Raw genomic sequence first — 22,963 nt, forward strand, 5'->3', positions numbered from 1 at the left:
CAAAAGTGAATGCATGAACCACCACATTTAACCATGGCAAGGTGACTGGGAATTTGGTTGAATACAAACAGCGTAGTTATTCCCTCCGTAAGTCAATCAAACAAGCAAACGTTTCAGTGACAAAGTGGAATCGCAATCCAACTTCTGTCATCATGAAATGCTTTGAAAGGCTAGTTAGGGATCATATCACCTCTACCTTACCTGACACCCAAGACCCGCTTCAATTTACATACTGCCAAAATAGATCCACAGGAACACCTGGGGCGGCACGGTAGCCTAGTGGCTAGAGCGTTGGACTAGTAACCAGAAGGTTGCAAGTTCAAATCCCCAAGCTGACAAGGTACAAATCTGTCGTTCTGCCCCTGAACAGGCTTTTAACTCACTTTTCCTAGTATACCATTGAAAATAAGAATTTGTTCTTAACTAACTTGAGTAGTTAAATAAAGGTAAAAAAAATAAATGTGAGAATGCTGTTCATTGACTATAGCTCAGCTTTCAACACCAGCTCATCATTAACCTCGGGGCCTTGGATCTTATCCCAGCCGTGTGCAACCGAGTCCTTTATTTCCTGGGCCACTCGGCATACACATCACTGACAATCTGAAGTGATCCACCCACACAGACAGTTTTGGGAAGAAGGCTCAACAGCGCCTCTTTCACCACAGGAGGCTGAAGAAATTAGTCTAGGCCCCTGAGACCTTCACAAACTTTTACAGATGCACAATTGAGAGCATCCTGTCGGACTGTATCACCACCTGATATGGCAGCTGTACTGTCTGCAACCTCAGGGCTCTCCAGAGGGTGGAGACGGATCACCGAAGGCACACTGCCTGCCCTCCGGGACACCTACAGCACCCAATGTCACAGGAAGGCCAAAAAGATCATCAAGCTCATCAAGCCATGGCCTGTTCACTACCATCCAGAAGGCGTGGTCAGTACAGATGCATCAAAGCTGGGACAGAGATTCTGAAAAACAGCTTCTATCTCAAAGCCACCACTCTGTTCAATAGTCATCACTACCCGCCTACCACCCGGTTACTCAACCCTGCATCTTAGAGACTGCTGCCCCATAAACATAGACATGTAATCACTGGTCACTTTAATAATGGAACACTAGTCACTTTAATAATGTTTACATACTGCTTTACTCATTTCATTTGTATATACTGTATTCTAATCCACTATATTTTTATCAATGTCACTCCTACATTGCTCGTCCTAATATTTCTATATTTCTAAATTCATTCTTTAACTTTTAGATTTGTGTGTATTGTTGTGAATTGTTAGATAGTACTGCACTGTTGGAGCTAGGAACACAAGCATTTTGCTACACCTGCCATGCTGTTACACCTGGCATCTGCTAGAATTTGTGTAAGTGACCAATAAGATTTGATTTGATAAGCTATTCTGATAGTGCAGGCCTTGTGCGGAATCCTGGATGAAGGATCCAGGCCGCTCGCTGGCACACATCAATTCCCACATCAATTAGCTACAGCTTGGCTAGTGCGAACATGGAAACATGTTTATTATTTCCCTACAGAAAATACGCAGGAAGACAAAAACAGAGTTAGTTACTATACATGGCTGAGTGTGTTTTTGTACATCTCTCACTCGCCCCCCACCCCTTTCTCCACATGTGCTTCCCTCCCAATACTGGGAACAGAAATGGTCATTAAACTTCTCCTCCCTGGAAAAGTAGTTGTTCATTATCTCTAGGGCTCAACGTGCTGAGAGCTGGGAGGAAACCATATGTCATTCTTTTTCAGGATTAGTTACCTGTGTGTCCCTCAGAGTTGATGCATTAGGGCATTTAGTCAATATGCATCTTTGCTCGGCTACATCAGCCCTTTGAACATGCCTAGAATGGCCTATTGCCCATTAAGGGAGATGTTTCTCTACCGCTTTGGAAATGCACTTGTCTCTTTGACGGCTTCCTTCCTTCTCTCCGACTGTCTATCTAATTAGAGATGTTGTATGCAAACCAGCGAGTCAAGAGTTTTCTTCACTTCACACTTCTTTGCCAACTCCAGACTTTTGTACCACAGGGACCAACCTCTTACCTGGCAATTAAATGATCTATTGATATTTCTGTCATCATTCTGACCTTGTCAGCAATGATTATGTAGACAGGAGACAGCGCCATAATAGAATAATGACAGCAGTAGGACAGCTCGATGGCATTTTCTGACACTTCATGGTGACAGCGTGACATTGTTATGATAGCCTAGTGATAGCGCTATTTTCAAAGAGAATGGGGGACAAATAACGATAAAATAATCGACGGGATGCTTTTCAATGTCAGTCATGCAAACTTAGCTTCCACAGTGACTCGCACACACTTATCTCTGATTAGTTCATTAGTTTGCAGTATTATAAGATTATGCCCACTGTAATCTTATAATACTGCGAACTAATTAACTAAGCCACCACCCCCTTTCAAAATGTTCACCTTTTGTTGCCTTACAGCCTGAAATGAAAGCACATGAAATTAAACTTTATTTACTCACAGTAACCCACAATATAATTGAGAAAAATATAAAAAAACTCTGAAAATTAACTACAAGTGAAACGTATTTGGATAAGTGAACCCCCCCCCCCCCTTAGAAAAATGAGAAGATTTCATTTGAATGAGCTTGAACAATTCTGCAAGGAAGAATGGGCAAATGTTGCACAGTCCAGGTGTGCAAAGATAGAGACGTACTCAAAGAGACTCATGGCTAAAGGGGGTTTCCACCAAGTATTAACTCAGGGGGGTGTTCACTTATCCAAATAGGGTATTAAACTGTTTTAATTTTTATTTAAAAGTTTTTTTTTTTTTTTTTTCTTGGATATTGTGGGTTACTGTGTGTAAATAAAGCCGGAAAAAGTCAGATTTTTATGTGTTTTCATTTCAGGCTGTAAGGCAACAAAAGGGGGACATTTTGAAAGGGGGTGGTGACTTTCTATACCCACTGTAGCTGTATTAGCAAAGTTACTTTTATTCTGTTTGTCTTCGTTGTGCCTGAGCTCAGAGCATGTAGATATGTTGTAAGGATTGCTGAGATGCACAAAAACAATATAACATTCATAATGGCTGAATCTATCTTTTATTAAGTGAAGTTGAACTTTGTACCTTTCCCAGGAGTAGACATGTATGACACATCAAACGCCATCAATCCAATTATATTGTTCGTGTACACATATTTTGCAGATGTTATCGCGGGTGAAGCAAATGAGCTCGGACTAGGTCCTGGAGAGATGGAAAGAGACGAGGAGGAATAGTACACATCTTCATCGTCTTTCTCTTCTTCCTCCTCTTGTTCCTCCTCCTCCCTTCCTTCCGTTCCTCCAGGACCTCGGCTGAGCTCATTTGATAAGATGTACGTTTGTTGAATGACTCACTAGCAACATTTAACGACAACACCCACACAGCAAGGTGTGTGTAGGTGAGCATCTGGCGTTGCTGTTACCAAGGAGCGATCACCCTAGGCCTCGAAGGTCTTGATGAGTTCATATATTTGGAGAAAGGGGAGAAGAGTTGGAAGAGGCAGTGGAGGAGAGAAGAGAGGGGAAGAGGTGAAGGGGGAGTGTCTGTTAACAATGGATGATGTCAGGGTCGACTGCCTTGTGTGAAACACCATGACACAACAAGCGGAGATGTCACGACATGGCCGCCAGCAGACAGAGACACACACGCACGTACACACACAACCGTCCACACACACTCCAAACCTGGGCCGTAAGGTCTCTACCGGCCTGCTCTGCTGTGTGTCTAGCCCCACATGAGAAAAGGAAAAAGACAGGCAGAGGAGAAGAGACATCCCGACACAACTTCCCAAAGGCACCACCAGGGATCAGTTCATGAAAGGTTAACCATCTCCCAGACACAGAGAAGACCCTGGAGCTTTTGACACAGATTTTGACACTCACTGCTTTGTATATGTCATAACACAATCAGACCACAAACCTGCAAATCAGAATTGTTATGGTGTGATGGTCATTGACTACATGGTTTGACTACTGGTCAGCAAAAAAAGATGGAGCTGCTGTGTATAGTAGCTGTCTTACGGGCTCCTGACCAATTCTGCTATTTAGAATTGCTATATGGAAGCTCTGGAAGTTCTGAAATGTCAGAATAATAGTAGAGAGAAAGATTTATTTCAGCTGGTATTTCTTTCACCACATTCACAGTGGGTCAGAAGTTTACATACACTCTTAGTATTTGGTAGCATTGCCTTTAAATTGTTTAACTTGGGTCAAATGTTTCGGGTAGCCTTCCACAAGCTTCCCACAATAAGTTGGGTGAATTTTGGCCCATTCCTCCCGACAGAGCTGGTGTAACTGAGTCAGGTTTGTAGGCCTCATTGCTCGCACGTGCCTTTTCAGTTCTGCCCAAAAATGTTCAATAGGATTGAGGTCAGGGCTTTGTGATGGCCACTCCAATACCTTGACTTTGTTGTCCTTAAGCCATTTTGCCACAACTTTGTAAATATGCTTGGGGTCATTGTCCATTTGGAAGACCCATTTGCGACCAAGTTTTAACTTCCTGACTGATGTCATGAGATGTTGCTTCAATATATCCACGTAATTTTCCTCCCACATAATTTCCCTCCCTCATGATGCCATTTATATTGTGAAGTGCACCAGTCCCTCCTGCAGCAAAGCACCCCCACAACATGATGCAGCCACCCCTGTGCTTCACGGTTGGGATGGTGTTCTTCGGCTTGCAAACCTCCCCCTTTTTCCTCCAAACATAAAGATGGTCATTATGGCCAAACAGTTCTATTTTTGTTTCATCAGACCAGAGGACATTTCTCCAAAAAGTACAATCTTTGTCCCCATGTGCAGTTGCAAACCGTAGTCTGGCTTTTTTATGGCGGTTTTGGAGCAGAGACTTCTTCCTTGCTGAGCACCCTTTCAGGTTATGTCGATATAGGACTTGTTTTACTGTGGATGTAGATACTTTTGTACCTGTTTCCTCCAGCATCTTCACGAGGTCCTTTTCTGTTGTTCTGGGATTGATTTGCACTTTTTGCACCAAAGTACATTCATCTCTAGGAGACAGAACGCGTGGTCCCATGGTGTTTATACTTGCGTACTATTTATTTTTTGTACAGGTGAACGTGGTACCTTCAGGAATTTGGAAATTGCTCCCAAGGATGTGAAGATGTCAAGCAAAGAGGCACTGAGTTTAAAGGTAGGCCTTGAAATACATCCACAGGTACACCTCCAATTGACTCAAATTATGTCAATTAGCCTATCAGAAGCTTCTATAGGCATGACATCATTTTCTGGAATTTCTAACGCTGTTTAAAGGCACAGTAAACTGCAATTGTGATACAGTGAATTATAAGTGAAATAATCTGTCTGTAAACAATTGTTGGGAAAATGACTTGTGTTACGCACAAAGTTTGGTGTCCTAACCGACTTGCCAAAACTATAGTTTGTTGACAAGAAATTTGGTCGAAAAACGAGTTTGAATGACTCCAACCTAAGTGTATTTAAACTTCCGACTTCAACTGTATGTAAATGAGGTATTTCAATAAATGTGCAAAAAAAAATCTAAAACATGTTTTCACTTTGTCATTATGGGTTATTCTGTGTCGATGTCTGACCAAAAAAATCTATTTCATCCATTTTGAATTCATGCGGTAACACAACAAAACGTGGAATAAGTCAAGGGGTATGAATACAGTCTGAAATCACTGTACGTTACTCCAGCAGATTACTTAAACCTGGCTCCCACATGGGATAGACCACCTCCTTGTCTATACCACATCGTTGTGAAGCTAGAGACTGACCCCCCCCCCCCCCCACCACCACCACCACCACCACCACCCTCCTTCCCCTAAACAGCACCCCTCCTAATGTCCCATACAGGAACAAATGAAGGTATTACTCCCTCTGCCTGAGTTTGTAATGGGCTCCTCCGTAATGGCTTCGACAAGCCTGCTCATCTGAATACACCATGTATTTCAAGCTGTGCGAATATATCAGTGACCTCCTCCTCCCCCTCTCCTGTCAGAGCCCGGAGATGAGACAGGGACCGAATGGTTCTCCTTCTTTCTCTTTTTTCTAATTCACTTACATGACCTGTAAGCGTTTATTTCTCTAAGCCCGTGGGAAGGGGGGAGGGAGGGAGAGAAAGATATGGCTTAGTTCTGCCTCGGCGGTTTTACCCACCCGTAAATCTACACCGGGGAGCTGTTTGTGTCAGCGTTCGTCTGTTGCACGTTCACTCATATTGAGGGAGATTGAGAGGTATGAGTAATAGAGGAGGTGTACAGACAGATGGGGAGCGAAACGAAAAAGAGAGATGGAAAGAGAAAAGGAGATAAAGTTGCAGACTGTGAGAGAGGGAGGATTAAATAGAGATAACCCACTCGTCCATCGATCCACACCTCGAAGGCAGTAATGAGAAGTCGGAGATAAGGATGAAGTTCCTCTCACTAACACTAGATGGCAGAAGAGAACATGTAGCGTTTGACCCTCCACACATAAATGGGGACGAGGTCGTGATGTGGCAGACCACCGTTCAGCCTATTTGAACTTGACTGGTTCCTCGCAATAAATATTGGAGTCTCTTTCTGTCTGTCTTTCTTTCTTTCTCTCACTTACACACACACACACACACACACACACACACACACACACACACACACACACACACACACACACACACACACACACACACACACACACACACACACACACACACACACACACACACACACACACACACACACACACATTTGTGTTACTATCCTTGCGGGGACCAAACAATTGATTCCCATTCAACATCCTATTTTCCCTAACCCTTAAACCTAACCTTAACCCCTATCCTTAATTCTGTTATCATTTGTCCATTCTCTCTCTCTCTCTCTCTCTCTCTCTCTCTCTCTCTCTCTCTCTCTCTCTCTCTCTCTCTCTCTCTCTCTCTCTCTCTCTCTTTCGCTCTCCCTTTCTCTTTCTCACTTACACACACTACAACACACACACATGTTCAACTTCAACCTCCATGGCTATGTGTTTTCGTTCTCTTGTAGAGGGCCTTGCTGTTGGTGTAGGGTTCGGAGCCATAGGAAAGACCTCATCGACCACGTTCGAGAGTGCCAGGTAAGACAACATGTACCACTTATACAGGTGACCATATTACCCAGGCCCAATCCTACGCTGATCCGGCTATTACATTGATGAATATGACCACAGATATTGCCCCTATAGGATTTAGACACATCTGGTCGCTGGTTCAACCGCGGTCAGATGCCCCTGCATTAGACCTGGAATTTCAGGAGTGTGTGCATGAGTAGATGATTCTCTCTCTCTCTCTCTCTCTCTCTCTCTTTATGTGTGTGTGTGTCATGATCCTCCTCCACATACCATGTGGCTAGTAGACAGGAGCATCACTTGTTCCTTCCCGTGGGAAAGAACTGTTTACTCTGTGGGGATGAGGAGGACAGAACAGCACTCCTTTGTGCCTGGCTGCTCTTGTGTCTGGGCTGTGCACTCTGCTGTCTGCTGCTACCACCCAGTGGCCACCCTGGTACTGCATGCCTAACTCATAAGTAATGCATGGGCCGAAGAGGATGCTCAGACCTAGGCTTGCAAAATTCCGGTAACTTTCCCAAATATCCCAGGTTTTACAGAAATCCCGTTTGGAAGATTCCCGTCGGTCCCGTCGGCATCTGTCCGTCGGTTTATTTGTGTCTGTGCATGGTTGTATCTATCTGTGTGTGGGTTTTGTGTGTGTGTGAATGTTCCGATTGAGAGGCGGGAGGGAAGGCGAGGGGAGGGAGGCGAGCAGGAATCCTGAGGAATGTGTGGAGACCGCCCTCCAGATGTGGACCAGCCGCTGGCAGCAAACCAGGGAGGAAGTTGAGGTGGAGGGCACCTATACTAGCTCTCTCTCTCTCTCTACCTCTCTCGCTCTCTCTCTCGCTCCATCACTTTTTCTCCCCTTTCCTCTCTTTCTCACCGACTTTATGTTCTCTTTCTACCACTTTGTCTCTCGCTCTCTCTACCTTTCTCTTGCTTTCTCTCTCTCTCACTCTCTCCCTCCTTCAGCTCCCAGTGAAAGCCTCTCTTGTCCTCTTTTCCTCTGGTAGCTGTGTTAGCTGTGCTACAGGTGCAGTCTCTTCTGGCTATTCTTGGCTCTGCCCAGGCCTCTCTCTCTCTCTTTAATGTGGTCTAGCAGGTCTGTTCCCAGCAGGCAGAGTGGCTGCCGTGAGAAGGTCCTCTCCATGCCAGTGGCTTTGCCTTTTCCTTTTCCTGCTGCTGTATAACCGTGTGTGCGTGTGTGCGTGTGTGCGTGTGTGCGTGTGTGCGTGTGTGCGTGTGTGTGTGTGTGTGTGTGTGTGTGTGTGTGTGTGTGTGTGTGTGTGTGTGTGTGTGTGTGTGTGTGTGTGTGTGTGTGTGTGTGTGTGTGTGTGTGTGTGTGTGTGTGTGTGTGTGTGTGTGTGTGTGTGTGTGTGTGTGTGTGTGTGTGTGTGTGTGTGGGTGCATGTGTGTATGAAGAAGCAGGTGGTAGCCAGGTAGAGTGAGTGAACAAGGAGGCCTCCTCAACCAAGCTGAGAACCACCCCCCTCTTTACTTACTGTGGTATTGCAATGTTTTGTTGTCTACATTAACACGTGGAATGTTTTGGGGGACTGTAATGAAAGTCAAACTGTAGGAGTACATGTACGTGTGATTGCCTGCAAATTGAGTCTAAAGTGTGTAGACTCTGAGTGCTTTGTGGTCATTAGTGTGAATAAGAAGAGAGCCTTTGTCACAGCGGCAGACCCAGTCAGTCACACACACACACACACACACACACACACACACACACACACACACACACACACACACACACACACACACACACACACACACACACACACACACACACACACACACACACACACACACACACACACACACACACACACACACGCACACAGGGACCACAGCATTCCTGTAGTGTTGGCTCAGTCCTCTGGGATCTGCTGAGCTCTGGCCCTCCTCAGCAGAGAACCCTTCTGAGCTGGGTGGGTTTGGCCCCACTGCTAGACTTCTCTCTCGCTCTCTCTCTCTCTCTCTCTCTCTCTCTCTCTCTCTCTCTCTCTCTCTCTCTCGCTCTCTCTCTCTCTCGCTCTCTCTCTCCCTCCCTCTGTCTCACACTCTCGCTCTCTCTATCTTTCTCTCTCTCTGCTCTCTTTCTCTCCCTCTCTCTGTCTCTGACACTCTCGCTCTCTCAGTCTCTCACTCTCACTCACACACTCTCTCTCTCACTCTCTCTGCCCTCTCTCCCTCGACACACCAATCAGTCACTAGCTATTGCTGTTTAATGTCTACATTTCTTTCCTTGTCAGTTTGACCCTCCCGCCGTATCTCTCCTATCTTTCTCTCCCTAGGTGTTCTCTCTTTCTACATCGCTCCCTCTCCTTCCTTCCCTCCCTTTTCTCCCCTTTTCCTCCAGTGTGAATGTCGCCCTCCGTTCAAGTCAATATTTATTCATTCCTTTGGGTCTGTATTGGCACAGAGTGTCTCGGTCTCAGGTGTGACTCCAGTCACGTAGCCATAGCTACCTGGCACTCTCCCACCACACCTATGGCACCTGGAGTATCCCAGAGAAATGTACCAGGACACCTCAGCTCTCTGTATTTAACTCGGGGATCCACTCAGTGAAGACAGTATCATTATCTTTGGTGTTTTGCTCTTTAGTTTTGGATTGGCCAGGGCAGGCTAGAATGTGGTATGTGATTAAATGGGTTGTTTTCAGACTAGAGTTGTGTCATATTGTGGCTGTCATAATGTGTTAATGTGCTTCATATCACATGGATCTATTTAAACTATTTAGCATCAGCTACGGTGCCTTACTGTAAAAACGTTGACATTACTGTAACTTTTACAACGTTCAACTCTTCCTCTCCTTCTCGGACTGTTAGTCTGAACGTTTTGCTGGCGCAGAGGTAGAAACCATGGTGACTGGTTCGTTTTGGAGGTGGCAGTGGTGGGCGGAGTTTGCAGTTTTGTCTCAGCTGATTGGTGTGAGTGGGCCCCTATGCCTTTACACACACACACACACACACACACACACACACACACACACACACACACACACACACACACACACACACACACACACACACACACACACACACACACACAGGTGGCGATGAGGGCCAGAGTGCAGCCAAGTCCTGCTGTTATTACAGATGTGTATAGGAAGGAGGGAGGGCGGGAAAAGGGGGGCTTGCTGGCCTAACGTGTGGTGTTTCACTCACTCACTAAGCCCTGGGCTCTCTTTCTCACACAACACAAGAATACTATCGTCATGAAGTCAGCTTCCACTATGGCACTTGGGCTCTCTGAAAGCAGCTCCACGGATGTTTTATACGCTGTAACTAACACATTTTATGACACATTTGCACGTGAATTCAACGGGACGTGTGTGTCTACCAGTAGATTGGGGATTGTAGGCTACTCAGTTGATCCTATTATTACTTTTGTCCTTTTTAGCCTAGTCGTTAAATCAAATCCAATCTGGTCTAAATGTGTTGGTCGCCGACACAGTTAGCAGGTGTTATGGTGGGTGTCGCCTTATGCTCTTGTTCCTATCACGTCAGTGCAGTAAATGTCAGACAAACACACAGTAATAAAACATTAAGCAGTAGATGCAGCAGTAGATGTGTAACTAGTCTATAAACTTTATAAAAGTGGCCCGTGTTCAATGACTATGTACATAGGGCAGCAGTTCCTAAGGTTCAGGGTGGAGTACCTGGTGGTACCCGGTGGTAGCCGGCTAGTGACCGTGACTAAGGGACAGGGTAGAGTACTGGGCAGAGGGCAGAGTAGTGTGCAGAGGCTGTCTAGTTTAGGGGGCCGGCTGTTTAATGGTCTGATGGCCTGGGGATTGTAGCTGTTTATCAGTCTCTCTGTCCCAGATTTGATATTATTTACAATAAATATTATTTACAATAACAGCCTACCCCGGCCAAACCCTCCCCTAACCCGGATGCTGGGCCAATTGTGCGCCTCCCTATGGGACTTCCGATCACTGCCGGTTGTGATACAGCCCGGGATCGAACCAGGGTCTTTGGTGATGCCTCTAGCACTGTGATGCAGTGGAGCCATAAAATGGGGGGCGTACTGACACCACTCCTCCAAGGCACACATTCTACCTGTAGGCTGTCTCGTTATTGTTGGTAATCCGGCCTACCACTGATGTGTCGCCAGCAACCTTGATGATGGAGTTGGAGACGTGTGTTGCCAGGCAGTCATGGGTGAACAGGGAGTACAAGACGGCCCGTCAGGAAGTCTAGGATCCAGTTCCCCCGAGAGGGATTCAAACCCAGGGCCCTGTGCTTGGTGTCGAGCTTGGAGGGAACTATGGTGTTGAACACTGAGCTGTAGTCGATGAACAGCCTTCTTACATAAGTATTCCTCCTGTCCAGGTGGCATAATGTGTGTGTGCAATGCAATGGCGATTGCATCGTCCATGGATCTGTTGGGGCGGTATGCAAATTGTCGTGGGTCTAGGGTGTCAGGTAGTATGGTTGTGGTATGGTCCTTAACTAGCCTGTCAAAGCACTTTGTGATTACAGAATTGAGTGCTACGATGTGGTAGCTCAGCTAGTTCAGCTACCTTCACTTTCTTGGTTAGAGGAACAATATTTAGAGGAAGTTAGAGGAAGACATTTGAAAAGCATGAGAGAGAGAGAAATCAAATCAGATTGTTACAGAAATTAAAACCTCCCATTTTACAAATTGAAGAAAAAAAACACAGAATAAACTAAATTGCAATTTGGCCCTCAAAAGAGGACACAAATTGGCAGAATATCTGTACTCTATCAGAGATACAAAACAGATCCTGACCAAATACAGACTCAGCGACCACCAATTGGAAAGACACAAAAAGACACAAAAAGACATGGCTACCCAAAGAGGAGTGCGTATGTGGTCACTGCACAACAGGAGAGGTAGAGAAAGAGATGCACTAATCTTTTTTATGTCAATTTGCTATTGACATAAAACTGTGAATTATTCTGCGTGAGGTGAAACCTCAAATATTACTGCCAAATATTTATGATTGCCATAGCCTGGAGGAACATCCCATGAACATTAATTCCCTGAAGTATTTACATTGTATGTAACTTACAAGTAATACATATTGTAACCATCATCCATGTACATTTTGTTATTATTATTGTTCCCTTTTTTAATGAGATTCACTAAATTCTCAGAATCCTAACATCTTTGGTTGGTATGGCAATAATATACAGTACCTCTCAAAAGTTTGGACACACATACTCAATTAAGGGTTTTATTTTATTTTCACTATATTCTACATTGTAGAATAATAGTGAATACATCAACACTATGAAATAACACATATGGAATCATGTAGTAACCAAAAAAGTGTTAATCAAATCAAAATGTATTTTAGATTTTAGATTCTTCAAAGTAGCCACCCTTTGCCTTGATGACAGCTTTGCACACTCTTGGCATTCTCTCAACCAACTTCATGAGGTAGTCACTTGGAATGCATTTCAATTAACAGGTGTGCCTTGTTAAAAGTTAATTTGTGGAATTTCTTTCCTTCTTAATGTGTTTGAGCCAATCAGTTGTAGAGGTGGTATATAGAAGATAGCCCTATTTGGTAAAAGACCGAGTCCATATTATGGCAAGAACACCTCAATTAAGCAAAGAGAAATGACAGTCCATCATTACTTTAAGACATGAAGGTCAGTCAATCCATAAAATGCCAAGAACTTTGAAAGTTTCTTCAAGTGCAGTAACATAACATTGAATCAAATCAAATCAAATTGTATTGGTCACATACACATGATTAGCAGATGTTAATGCGAGTGTAGCAAAATGCTTGTGCTTCTAGTTCCGACAATGCAGTAATATCTAACAAGTAATCTTAACAAATTCACAATGACTACCTTACACACACAAATGTAAAGGGATGAAAAATAATATGTACACATAAATATACGTAATTATAGTCTCAAGCTCATTACCATAACGCAACGTTAACTATTCATGAAAATCGCAAATGAAATTAAATAAATATATTGGCTCACAAGTTTAGCCTTTTGTTAACAACACTGTCATCTCAGATTTTCAAAAAATGCTTTTCAACCATAGCTACACAAGCATTTGTGTAAGAGTATTGATAGCTAGCATAGCATTAAGCCTAGCATTCAGCAGGCATCATTTTCACAAAAACAAGAAAAGCATTCAAATAAAATCATTTACCTTTGAAGAACTTCGGATTTTTTCAATGAGGAGACTCTCAGTTAGATAGCAAATGTTCAGTTTTTCCAAAAATATTATTTGTGTAGGAGAAATCGCTCTGTTTTGTTCATCATGTTTGGCTAAGAAAAACCCCCGAAAATTCAGTCATTACAACGCAAACATTTTTCCAAATGAACTCCATAATATCGACAGAAACATGGCAAACGTTGTTTAGAATCAATCCTCAAGGTGTTTCTCCTCTGTTCAAAATGGAAAAATGCACGCACCTGGAGATTACGCAATAGTTTCGACGGAGGACACCGAGCGGACACCTGGTAAATGTAGTCTCTTATGGTCAATTTTCCAATGATAGGCCTACAAATAAGTCACAATGCTGCAAACACCTTGGGGAAACGACAGAAAGTGTAGGCTCATTCCTTGCGCATTCACAGCCATATAAGGAGATATTAGATCACAGCGCCTCCAAAATCCGGCTCACTTCCTGTATGAAATTTCATCTTAGTTTCGCCCGTAGCATTAGTTCTGTGGCACTCACAGACAATATCTTTGCAGTTTTGGAAACGTCAGAGTGTTTTCTTTCCAAAGCTGTCAATTATATGCATAGTCGAGAATGTTTTTGTGACAAAATAACGTTTTTCATCCAAAAATGAAATACTGCCCCCAGAGGTCCAAGAGGTTAACAGTCAGGTAGTTTGTCCCCGGTGATGTGTTGTGCAGACCGCAATACCCTCCGGCGAGCCTTGCCGTTTTTGGCGGAGCAGTTGCCGTACCAGGTGGTGTTACCGCACGATAGGATGCTCTCGATTGTGCAACTGTAAAAGTTTGTGAGTGTTGTAGGTGACAAGCCAAATTTCTTCAGCCTCCTGAGGTTGAAGACGCTGTTGCACCTTCTTCATCACGCTGTCTTTGTGGGTGGACCATTTCAGTTTGTCCGTGATGTGTACGCCAAGAAACTTAAAACTTTCCACCTTCTCTGCTGCTGTCCCGTCGATGTGGATGGGGGGTGCTCCCTCTGCTGTTTCCTGAAGTCCACGATCATCTCCTTTGTTTTGTTGACGTTGAGTGAGAAGTTATTTTCCCAACAACACACTCCGAGGTCCCTCACCTCCTCCCTGTAGGCCGTCTCATTGTTGTTGGTAATCAAGCCTACCACTGTTGTGTCGTCTGCAAACTTGATGATTGAGTTAGAGGCGAGCATGGCTACGCAGTCATGGGTAAACAGGGAGTACAGGAGAGGGCTGAGAACACACCTTCGTGGGGCCCCAGTGTTGAGTATCAGCGGGGTGGAGATGTTGTTTCCTACCCTCACCACCTGGGGGCGGCCCATCAAAAAGTCCAGGAGATTCAGACTCAGGTCCTCAAACTTAATGATGAGCTTGGAGGGTGCTATGGTGTTAAATGCTGAGCTGTAGTCAATGAACAGCATTCTTACACGGGTATTCCTCTTGTCCAGATGGGATAGGGCAGTGTGCAGTGTGATGGCGATTGCAAATTGGAGTGGGTCTAGGATGGCAGGTAAGGTGGAGGTGATATGATCCTTGACTAGTCTCTCAAAGCACTTAATGTTGACAGAAGTGAGTGCTACATGGCAATAGTCATTTAGTTCAGTTACTTTAGCTTTCTTGGGAACAGGAACAGTAGTGGCCATCTTGAAGCATGTGGGCACAGCAGACTGGGATAGCTATAATGAAACTGGCTCTCATGAGAACCGCCACAGAAAAGGAAGACCCAGAGTTACCTCTGCTGCAGAGGATAAGTTCATTAGAGTTACCAGCCTCAGACATTGCAGCCCAAATAAATGCTTCACAGAGTTCAAGTAACAGACTCATCTCAACATAAACTGCGTGAATCAGGTCTTCATGGTTGAATTGCTGCAAAGAAACCACTACTAAAGGGCACCAATAAGAAGAAGAGACTTGCTTGGGCAAAGACACACAAGCAATCGACATTATACCTTCTGGAAATCTGTCCTTTATGTCTGACAAGTCCGAATTTTAGATTTTTGGTTCCTACCACAGTGTCTTTGTGAGACGCAGAGTATGTGAACGGATGATCTCCGCATTTGTGGTTCCCACCGTGAAGCATGGAGGAGGAGGAGGTGTGATGGTGTGGGGGTGCTTTGCTGGTGACACTATCTGTGATTTATTTAGAATTCAAGGCACTCTTAACCAGTATGGCTAAAACAGCATTCTGCAACGATCCCATCTGGTTTGCGCTTAGTGGGACTATCATTTGTTTTTTAACAGGACAATGACGCAACACACCTCCAGCCTGTGTAAGGGCTATTTGACCAAGAAGGAGAGTGATGGAGTGCTGCATCAGATGACCTGGTCTCCACAATCACCCGACCTCAACCCAATCCCCTTTACCACAGGAACACATTTAACAAATCAAATCTTTAAGGTACAATATGCAATATTTACAACTGCTCAATGGTCATGTCAATTAATGGTATTATAGACCCATTAATTCTTGAAGAATATAATTTAGAAATAGCTCATGACCTACAATTGGCTTACCCAATCCTAACCCCAAAATATATGTTGTTTTATTTCAATGTTTGTAAACAGTTAACAAACAACACAGACACATTTTTAAAATTGTTTTATTAATTGTTGTAAGAGGAGCATTTGGGGCTCCAAGAGGTCCTTACAATACAGACTCCTCACCTGAGACCTTTACAGCAGTTATGGTGTTCTCACATAGGGAAGCGCAGAGAGCCATTGAATATGATGCGATTCATATTGCTAACAAAGAGCTGGTTCCCTGAGGACCGCCACATCTCTCCCAACACACATCTCCCTTCTCCAGCTGCTGACCGACTGCATTGGACATACACCTAAGTTGGGAATCAGGTTCATGCTCATAATTGTGCAGAATGAACTTGCCATTTACGGACATGATAACAACTACGCTCTTATCGCTCTGGTTGTTACAGGCTCTGAATCTGAAGTTGTGGAACCCTCTCACTTGTGCCGTGAAGATTCCTGTCGTTGGGTTGTGGGCTTAGCCAATGTCGTTGAAGACATTGGGGTAGACCCGTGTGTGTGTGTTCAGTATCGAAGGGTCCTACAACTCCGTCATCGGTCAAACGTGCTGAGAAGGCCACCTTTTGTTCTGTCTACGCTCTCTCACATCAGATCCTCCACCTCTCTCTCACTGGCTCTGAATCTGGCACCCATGGCTGACAGTTCAGCTGCTTGGCCTATGGAAACAAACGCTGTCAATGTTGACAATGCATATAAATCAGATGCTACTTCAACTTCCAGGATGACTACAAGGCGCTCCCTCGCCCTCCTTTCGGGCAAATCTGACAACGCCTCCATTTTGTTCCTCCCTTCCTATAGGCAGAAACTCAAACAGGATGGGCTATTCAGGACTATTCAGAGCTGGTCTGACCAATCGCAATCCACGCTTCAAGATTATTTTGATCACGCGGACTGGGATATGTTCCGGGTAGCCTCCGATAATAACATTGACGAATATACTGATACGGTGACTGAGTTTATCAGGAAGTGTACCCACTTTGACCATTAACTTTTTCACATGTACCAACACATGGGTGTGATCATTCTACAGCGGTCCCTGTAGCGTACGATCAAACCGGTGTGATTAGAACGCTTATTTAGAACTGCCAGTTTCGAATGATGCAACAATCAGCATTTGAGCTGGCCACTGTTTTTTCAGAAACATTTTGCACAAACAGCCCTTAAAAAGTTTATTTTGTAATGCAATGTTCAGAGATTCACAGAAGTATCTACAGCATAACACAATCATCCAAACCAAAAACAATGTGGGCTACATTTGTCCTAGCGCTAACTCGCAGGCGGTCATATTTTTATAACTCTCGGCTGGCAAACTACATTATGAATTAGCAAATAACAATTAGTATTATAATTAATCACATCACGGGTGAGCTCACCATTGATTGAAATAATTGAGTAAAACACTTTCTAGTAATCGAAAGTAATCTGAAGATGGTTAGTTTCTGCAAGCTGCCATGCTTTTTTTCCCTCACAGAAACCAAAGATAATAAGAGAAGACAAGATGAGTTTGGTCTGTTTATAGTATGCATGTTGAAGGGGGTGTGTCATCTACCATCGTTCACATCCCACCATTCACTTCCGGAAGTTCTCAAAAAAAATTGTGAACCCTTACTCACCTCATTTTCTTATAACATCTTTGGTCCAACAGACGATTACGTGACACCCAGAATGTATTGTATGTCAACAAACATGGCTCCAAACAAAGCTGAAATTAGCTTAGCTCATCATAATCAGTACAACCAATTAGTACACCCTAATAGGCACAAAATATGTGCCCATTACAATATATGCAAGAATGGGAATGCATGATTTATCACCGGTAATTGAAAAACGTGGATAAAACAGTAAATATATCAATAATACCACACAAAACATTTTATTATAGTCATTTATTGATACAAATGGCGCATGCAGGCAATCAATCACATAACCTCTCACTCCCACTCTGAGCCATTCAGTGTTGTTTATGTATGTAGCTAGTGAGCTAAGCTGTAGCATTAGCAATGTCTTTCAAAAGGAGACAACTGACAAATGCGGAAATTCTGGAGATGTAAAAAAAATCTGACAGTGACTCAAAGTCAGGAATCAGATTCTGACAGTGAGGAGCTGCCCCCCAGCCATTGAGAACCCTGAATCTGAGGAACCCTTGTCCACTGACAAAGTCCCAGTTCCCTTTGAAGATGCTGGTGGTGATGGAGGCAGACCGACAGTGGATGAAGTACAGGAGTTCTGTGGTAGCTGGAAGGCTGCCAGCCATTTCACCCCTCCTGGCCCTGCTGTTGGCTTTGACGAGTCCCAATCTGGAGAGCAACGCCCCTTGCCATTTCCATCTGAGTTAGAGTGCTTCAAGTTGTTTCTGACAGAGGAGCTGGTGGGAGACATAGCAGAGACCAATAGCTATGCCTTGGAGCTACAGGAGAAGAGAGAGCCAGGAGTGTGGGGGGGGGAAACCACAATTAGTGAAATGTATACCTTCCTGGTGATAGTCCTTCATGGGGATAGTAAAGAAGAACTCCCTAAAAGAATACTGGAGCCCAATATTCATCAACAATGCTACTGCCATCCTAAATGACCCGTTATACAAAATAAGAAATGTCAACTGTTGGCAGTAAAGTGGCATGACAAACGAGACGTAAATTTAGTCTCAAATAACATGAGAACATATGTTAAAACGAACCACAAGCTTTCATGGGTCTTCAATATTCCCAGTTAAGACGTTTTAGAACACACACACACACACACACACACACACACACACACACACACACACACACACACACACACACACACACACACACACACACACACACACACACACACACACACACACACACACACACACACACACACACACACACACACACACACACACACAGCTCTGAAGTGACAATGATACTGAAGAGTCTGCTTAGGAGAAAATACTCTCAACTGTTTGAATAAAAATAGAGTAAGTTACCTGTGATGAATGTTGAAAACAAAAACTGTAATTTCTATATGCAGGAAATCCTATTTTAATAATGGTCATAATTCCCATGACACCTTCTAGCAAAAACTGACAAGCGGTTCCTTCATTCATTTATTCCATAGGATATTTTTAGATCCACTTAAAATAAGGTCGGTGTTTCGTGTAGGCTTACACCACCTTGCCAATTTTATAACGGTGTAGATATCCATAGGACAAGGTAACTCTGATAAATATTGGCTAAATATAAGCGAATATCATTTTTTTTGTAGAGTGGATTTATGAATATATGTTGACAAATGTTACCTTATCCAAGTTCAGCCGCAAGTTATTACAGGAATTATAACGACTATTTCTCTCTAAACCATATACCTTTAACTATTATGAGCCTGCTGCTGCCTACCACCCCTCAGTCGGACTGCTCTATCAAATACCAAATCATAGATTTAACTATAATAAACACACAGAAATACGAGCCTTACACGGAACCCAAACCGGCTGCGCGCATGCACCATCGTGCGCTATCTACCATAAATTTATTTTGCCCCCCCCCCACACCAAACGCGATCACGACATGCAGGTTAAAACTTCTTGCGTCGAGCCAACCCGGATCCGGGATCATGACTACAGCCTCAAGACCATTACCATAACGCAACGTTAACTATTCATGAAAATCGCAAATGAAATGAAATCAATATGCTAGCTCTCATGCTTAGCCTTTTGTTAACAACACTGTCATCTCAGATTTTCAAAAATATTCTTCTCTACCATAGCGAAACTAGCATTTAGCATTTAACGTTAGCATCTAGCATTAGCATTTAGCGTTAGCATCACCAGGTGACATTTTCACAAAATCCAACAAAAACACTCAATAAATCATTTACCTTTGAAGAACTTCGGATGTTTTCAATGAGGAGACTCTCAGTTAGATAGCAAATGTTCAGTTTTCCTGAAAGATTATTTGTGCGGGAGAAATCGGTCCGTTTTCTGCGTCATGTTTGGCTACAAAAAAAAAAAAAAAATTCAGTTATAAAAACGCCAAACGTTTTCCAAAATAACTCCATAATATCGACTGAAACATGGCAAACGTTATTTAGAATCAATCCTCAAGGTGTTTATCTACATATCTCTTCAATGATGTATCGTTCCTGGAAGTGTGCTTCTCCTTCTGTATCGCATGGTAAAATGAGTGCTACTGAGAATTGCGCACCAATTTAGACAAAGGACACCAGGCGGACACCTGGCAAATGTAGTCTCTTATGGCCAATCTTCCAATGATATACCCACAAATACGTCATAATGCTGCAGACATCTTGGATGAACGGCAGAGAGCATAAGCAAAAATTCAAAAATTTCAAAAATTCAGCTCATTTCATGTTTGAGGTTACATCTTGGTTTCGCCTGTAGCATCATTTCTGGGGCACTCACAGATAATATCTTTGCAGTTTTGAAAACGTCAGAGTGTTTTCTTTCCAAAGCTGCCAATTATATGCATAGTCGAGCATCTTTTCGTGACAAAATATTGCGCTTAAAACGGGCACGTTTTTTTATCCAATAATGACATAGCGCTCCCATAGGTTGAAGAGGTTAAAATATCAAAACAAACTCTGATCCAATGACATTAATTTGGGGACAGGTTGAAAAGCATTAAACATGTATGGCAATTTAGCTAGTTAGCTTGCACTTGCTAGCTAAATTTAATCTGTCCTATTTAGCTAGCTTGCTGTTGCTAGCTAATTTGTCCAGGGATATAAACATTGAGTTGTTATTTTACCTGAAATGCACAAGGACCTCCACTCTGACAATTAATCCACACATAAAACGGCCATCATCTCCCCTCCTTCCAGGCTTTTTCATCGTTTAATTTATATGGTGATCGCATCTAAACTTTCATTGTATTACCACAACTACCGGCAAAACAGTTCGTCTTTCAGTCACCCACGCAGGTATAATCAATGAGGAGATGGCACGTGGGTACCTGCTTCTATAAACCAATGAGGAGATGGGAGAGGCAGGACTTTCAGCGCGATCAGCATCAGAAATAGGAATGAGTTCTATTTTAGCCCTTGGTGTCACAGACGCTCATTGGTGCGTGCGAGCAGTGTGGGTGCATTAATTGAGTAACATGGATTTCTAAATTGAATTTGCGACTTTCGCGCAAGTGACGTGTCCGGTCTGGTCAGCATGTTAGGTCAAATCTGGAAACTATCACCTCAAAAACAAAACGTTTATTCCGTTCCGTATTTTATCTAACGGGTGGCATCCATGAGTCTAAATATTCCTGTTACATTGCACAACCTTCAATGTTATGTCATAATTACGTAAAATTCTGCCATTTAGTTTGCAAAGAGCCAGGTGGCCCAAACTGTTACATATACCCTGACTCTGCGTGCAATAAACGCAAGAGGTGACACAATTTCACCTGTTTAATATTGCCTGCTAACCTGGATTTCTTCTAGCTAAATATGCAGATTTAAAAAATATATACTTGTGTATTGATTTTAAGAAAGGCATTGATGTTTATGGTTAAATACACATTGGAGCAACGACAGTCGTTGATTGATTGTTTTTTATAAGGTACGTTTAATGCTAGCTAGCAACTTACCTTGGCTTCTACTGCATTCACATAACAGGCAGGCTCCTCGTGGAGTGCAATGTAATAAGGTGGTTAGAGCGTTGGACTAGTTAACTGTAAGGTTGCAAGATTATATCCCCCGAGCTGACAAGGTAAAAATCTGTCGTTCTGCCCCTGAACGAGGCAGAACGTTCCTAGGCCGTCATTGAAAATAAGAATGTGTTCTTTAATCGGTCGACCTCTAGTAGAAACAACATAACACGACATACATAAACTATTATAACGTAATAAGGCACTTACTTTGATAGAAACTCGCACATTTCCAAAGTTATTATTGGTAACAAAAACAACAATGACTACGATGCGGGCAGCAGACGGAAAATGTGAACATGTGTGTGCAGATCCTGTTTTGATGGGACATGCGCAAATGTCTACAGACTTGAACTGCACAAACAATTGGAAAGTGCTTGGCGAATTCTGTCCGGGTCAGAACTGTCAAAAAAAGGAATTGTCCGCAAAAGTAAAAAGCATTACTTTTATGTGAATGAATGAGGAGGCAGAACACACCTCAATTCAAACTGTTCATAGAAAATAGAAACTTCATCATTTGAAATTGACAAGATGAAAACAGCCTATAAATAAAAACAGGCTGCGTTTGAGGGCAGCTCTGATTAAATGTACTGTTGCATAAAAATCACATGCTGGAATGAAGAGAACATGCTAACATCACATTATAATGTTCTCATTAGAACGTTCTCTCTCACGCTGGGGCGACCGTTGGAGATATTTGGAACTCACACATGAAAAGGTGAAAACCTACCCTAACCAGAAACCTGTGGATAGATGGCGGCATTCGTGCAAAACTGAAAGCGCAAAACACTCTATATTAACCATGGCAAAGTGACTGGGAATATGGCAGAATACAGTGTAGTTATTCCCCCCGCAAGGCAATCAAACAGGCAAAACATCAGTATTGAGACGAAAGAGAGTCGCAGGGTCTACAGACAATCACGGACTACCAGCCACATCGCGGACACCGACGTCTTGCTAATGGACAAGCTAAACAGCTTCTTCACCTGCTTTGAGGATAACACAGTGCCACCGACGCGGCCCACTACCATGAACTGTGGGTTCTCCTTCTCTAGCTGTGGGTTCTCCTTCTCTCGAGCCACGTCCTCAGAGCATGCACAGACCAGTTGGCTGGTGTGTTTATGGGCACAATCTCTCCCTATCCCAGTCTGTTGTCCCCATATGCTACAAGATGGTCACCATTGTTCCTGTACCCAAGAAATAAAAAATAACTGAACTAAATGACTAGCATTCACTTCTGTCATCATGAAGTGCTTTGAGAGACTAGTCATGGATCATATCACCTCTACCTTACCTGTCAACCTAGACCCACTTAAATATGCTTACCGTCCCAATAGATCCACAGACGATGCAATCGCCTTTCCACTGTACACTGCCCAATCCCATCTGGACAAGAGGAATAGCTCAGCATTCAACACCAATAGTACCCTCCAAGCTCATCATTAAGTTTGAGGACCTGGGTCTGAACCCTGCCCTGTGCAACTAGGTAGGAAACAACACCACTTCACTGATCCTCAAAACAGGGGTCCCATAAGGGTGCATGCTCAGCCCCCTCCTGTACACCCT

At 43.5% G+C, this 22,963-nt stretch overlaps 1 protein-coding gene across 1 annotated transcript in view; it reads left to right on the forward strand.

The window, feature by feature from the left end:
* Positions 1-22,963, forward strand: part of LOC124039981 (zinc transporter ZIP11-like) — a 153,249-nt gene that overhangs the window by 111,577 nt on the left and 18,709 nt on the right. The window contains 1 exon segment of the mRNA XM_046356622.1: positions 7,026-7,095. Coding sequence (XP_046212578.1) covers positions 7,026-7,095 — 70 coding nt within the window.

This window comes from Oncorhynchus gorbuscha, linkage group LG07 (assembly GCF_021184085.1).
Source record: "Oncorhynchus gorbuscha isolate QuinsamMale2020 ecotype Even-year linkage group LG07, OgorEven_v1.0, whole genome shotgun sequence".
NCBI classification, from domain to species: Eukaryota; Metazoa; Chordata; class Actinopteri; order Salmoniformes; family Salmonidae; genus Oncorhynchus; species Oncorhynchus gorbuscha.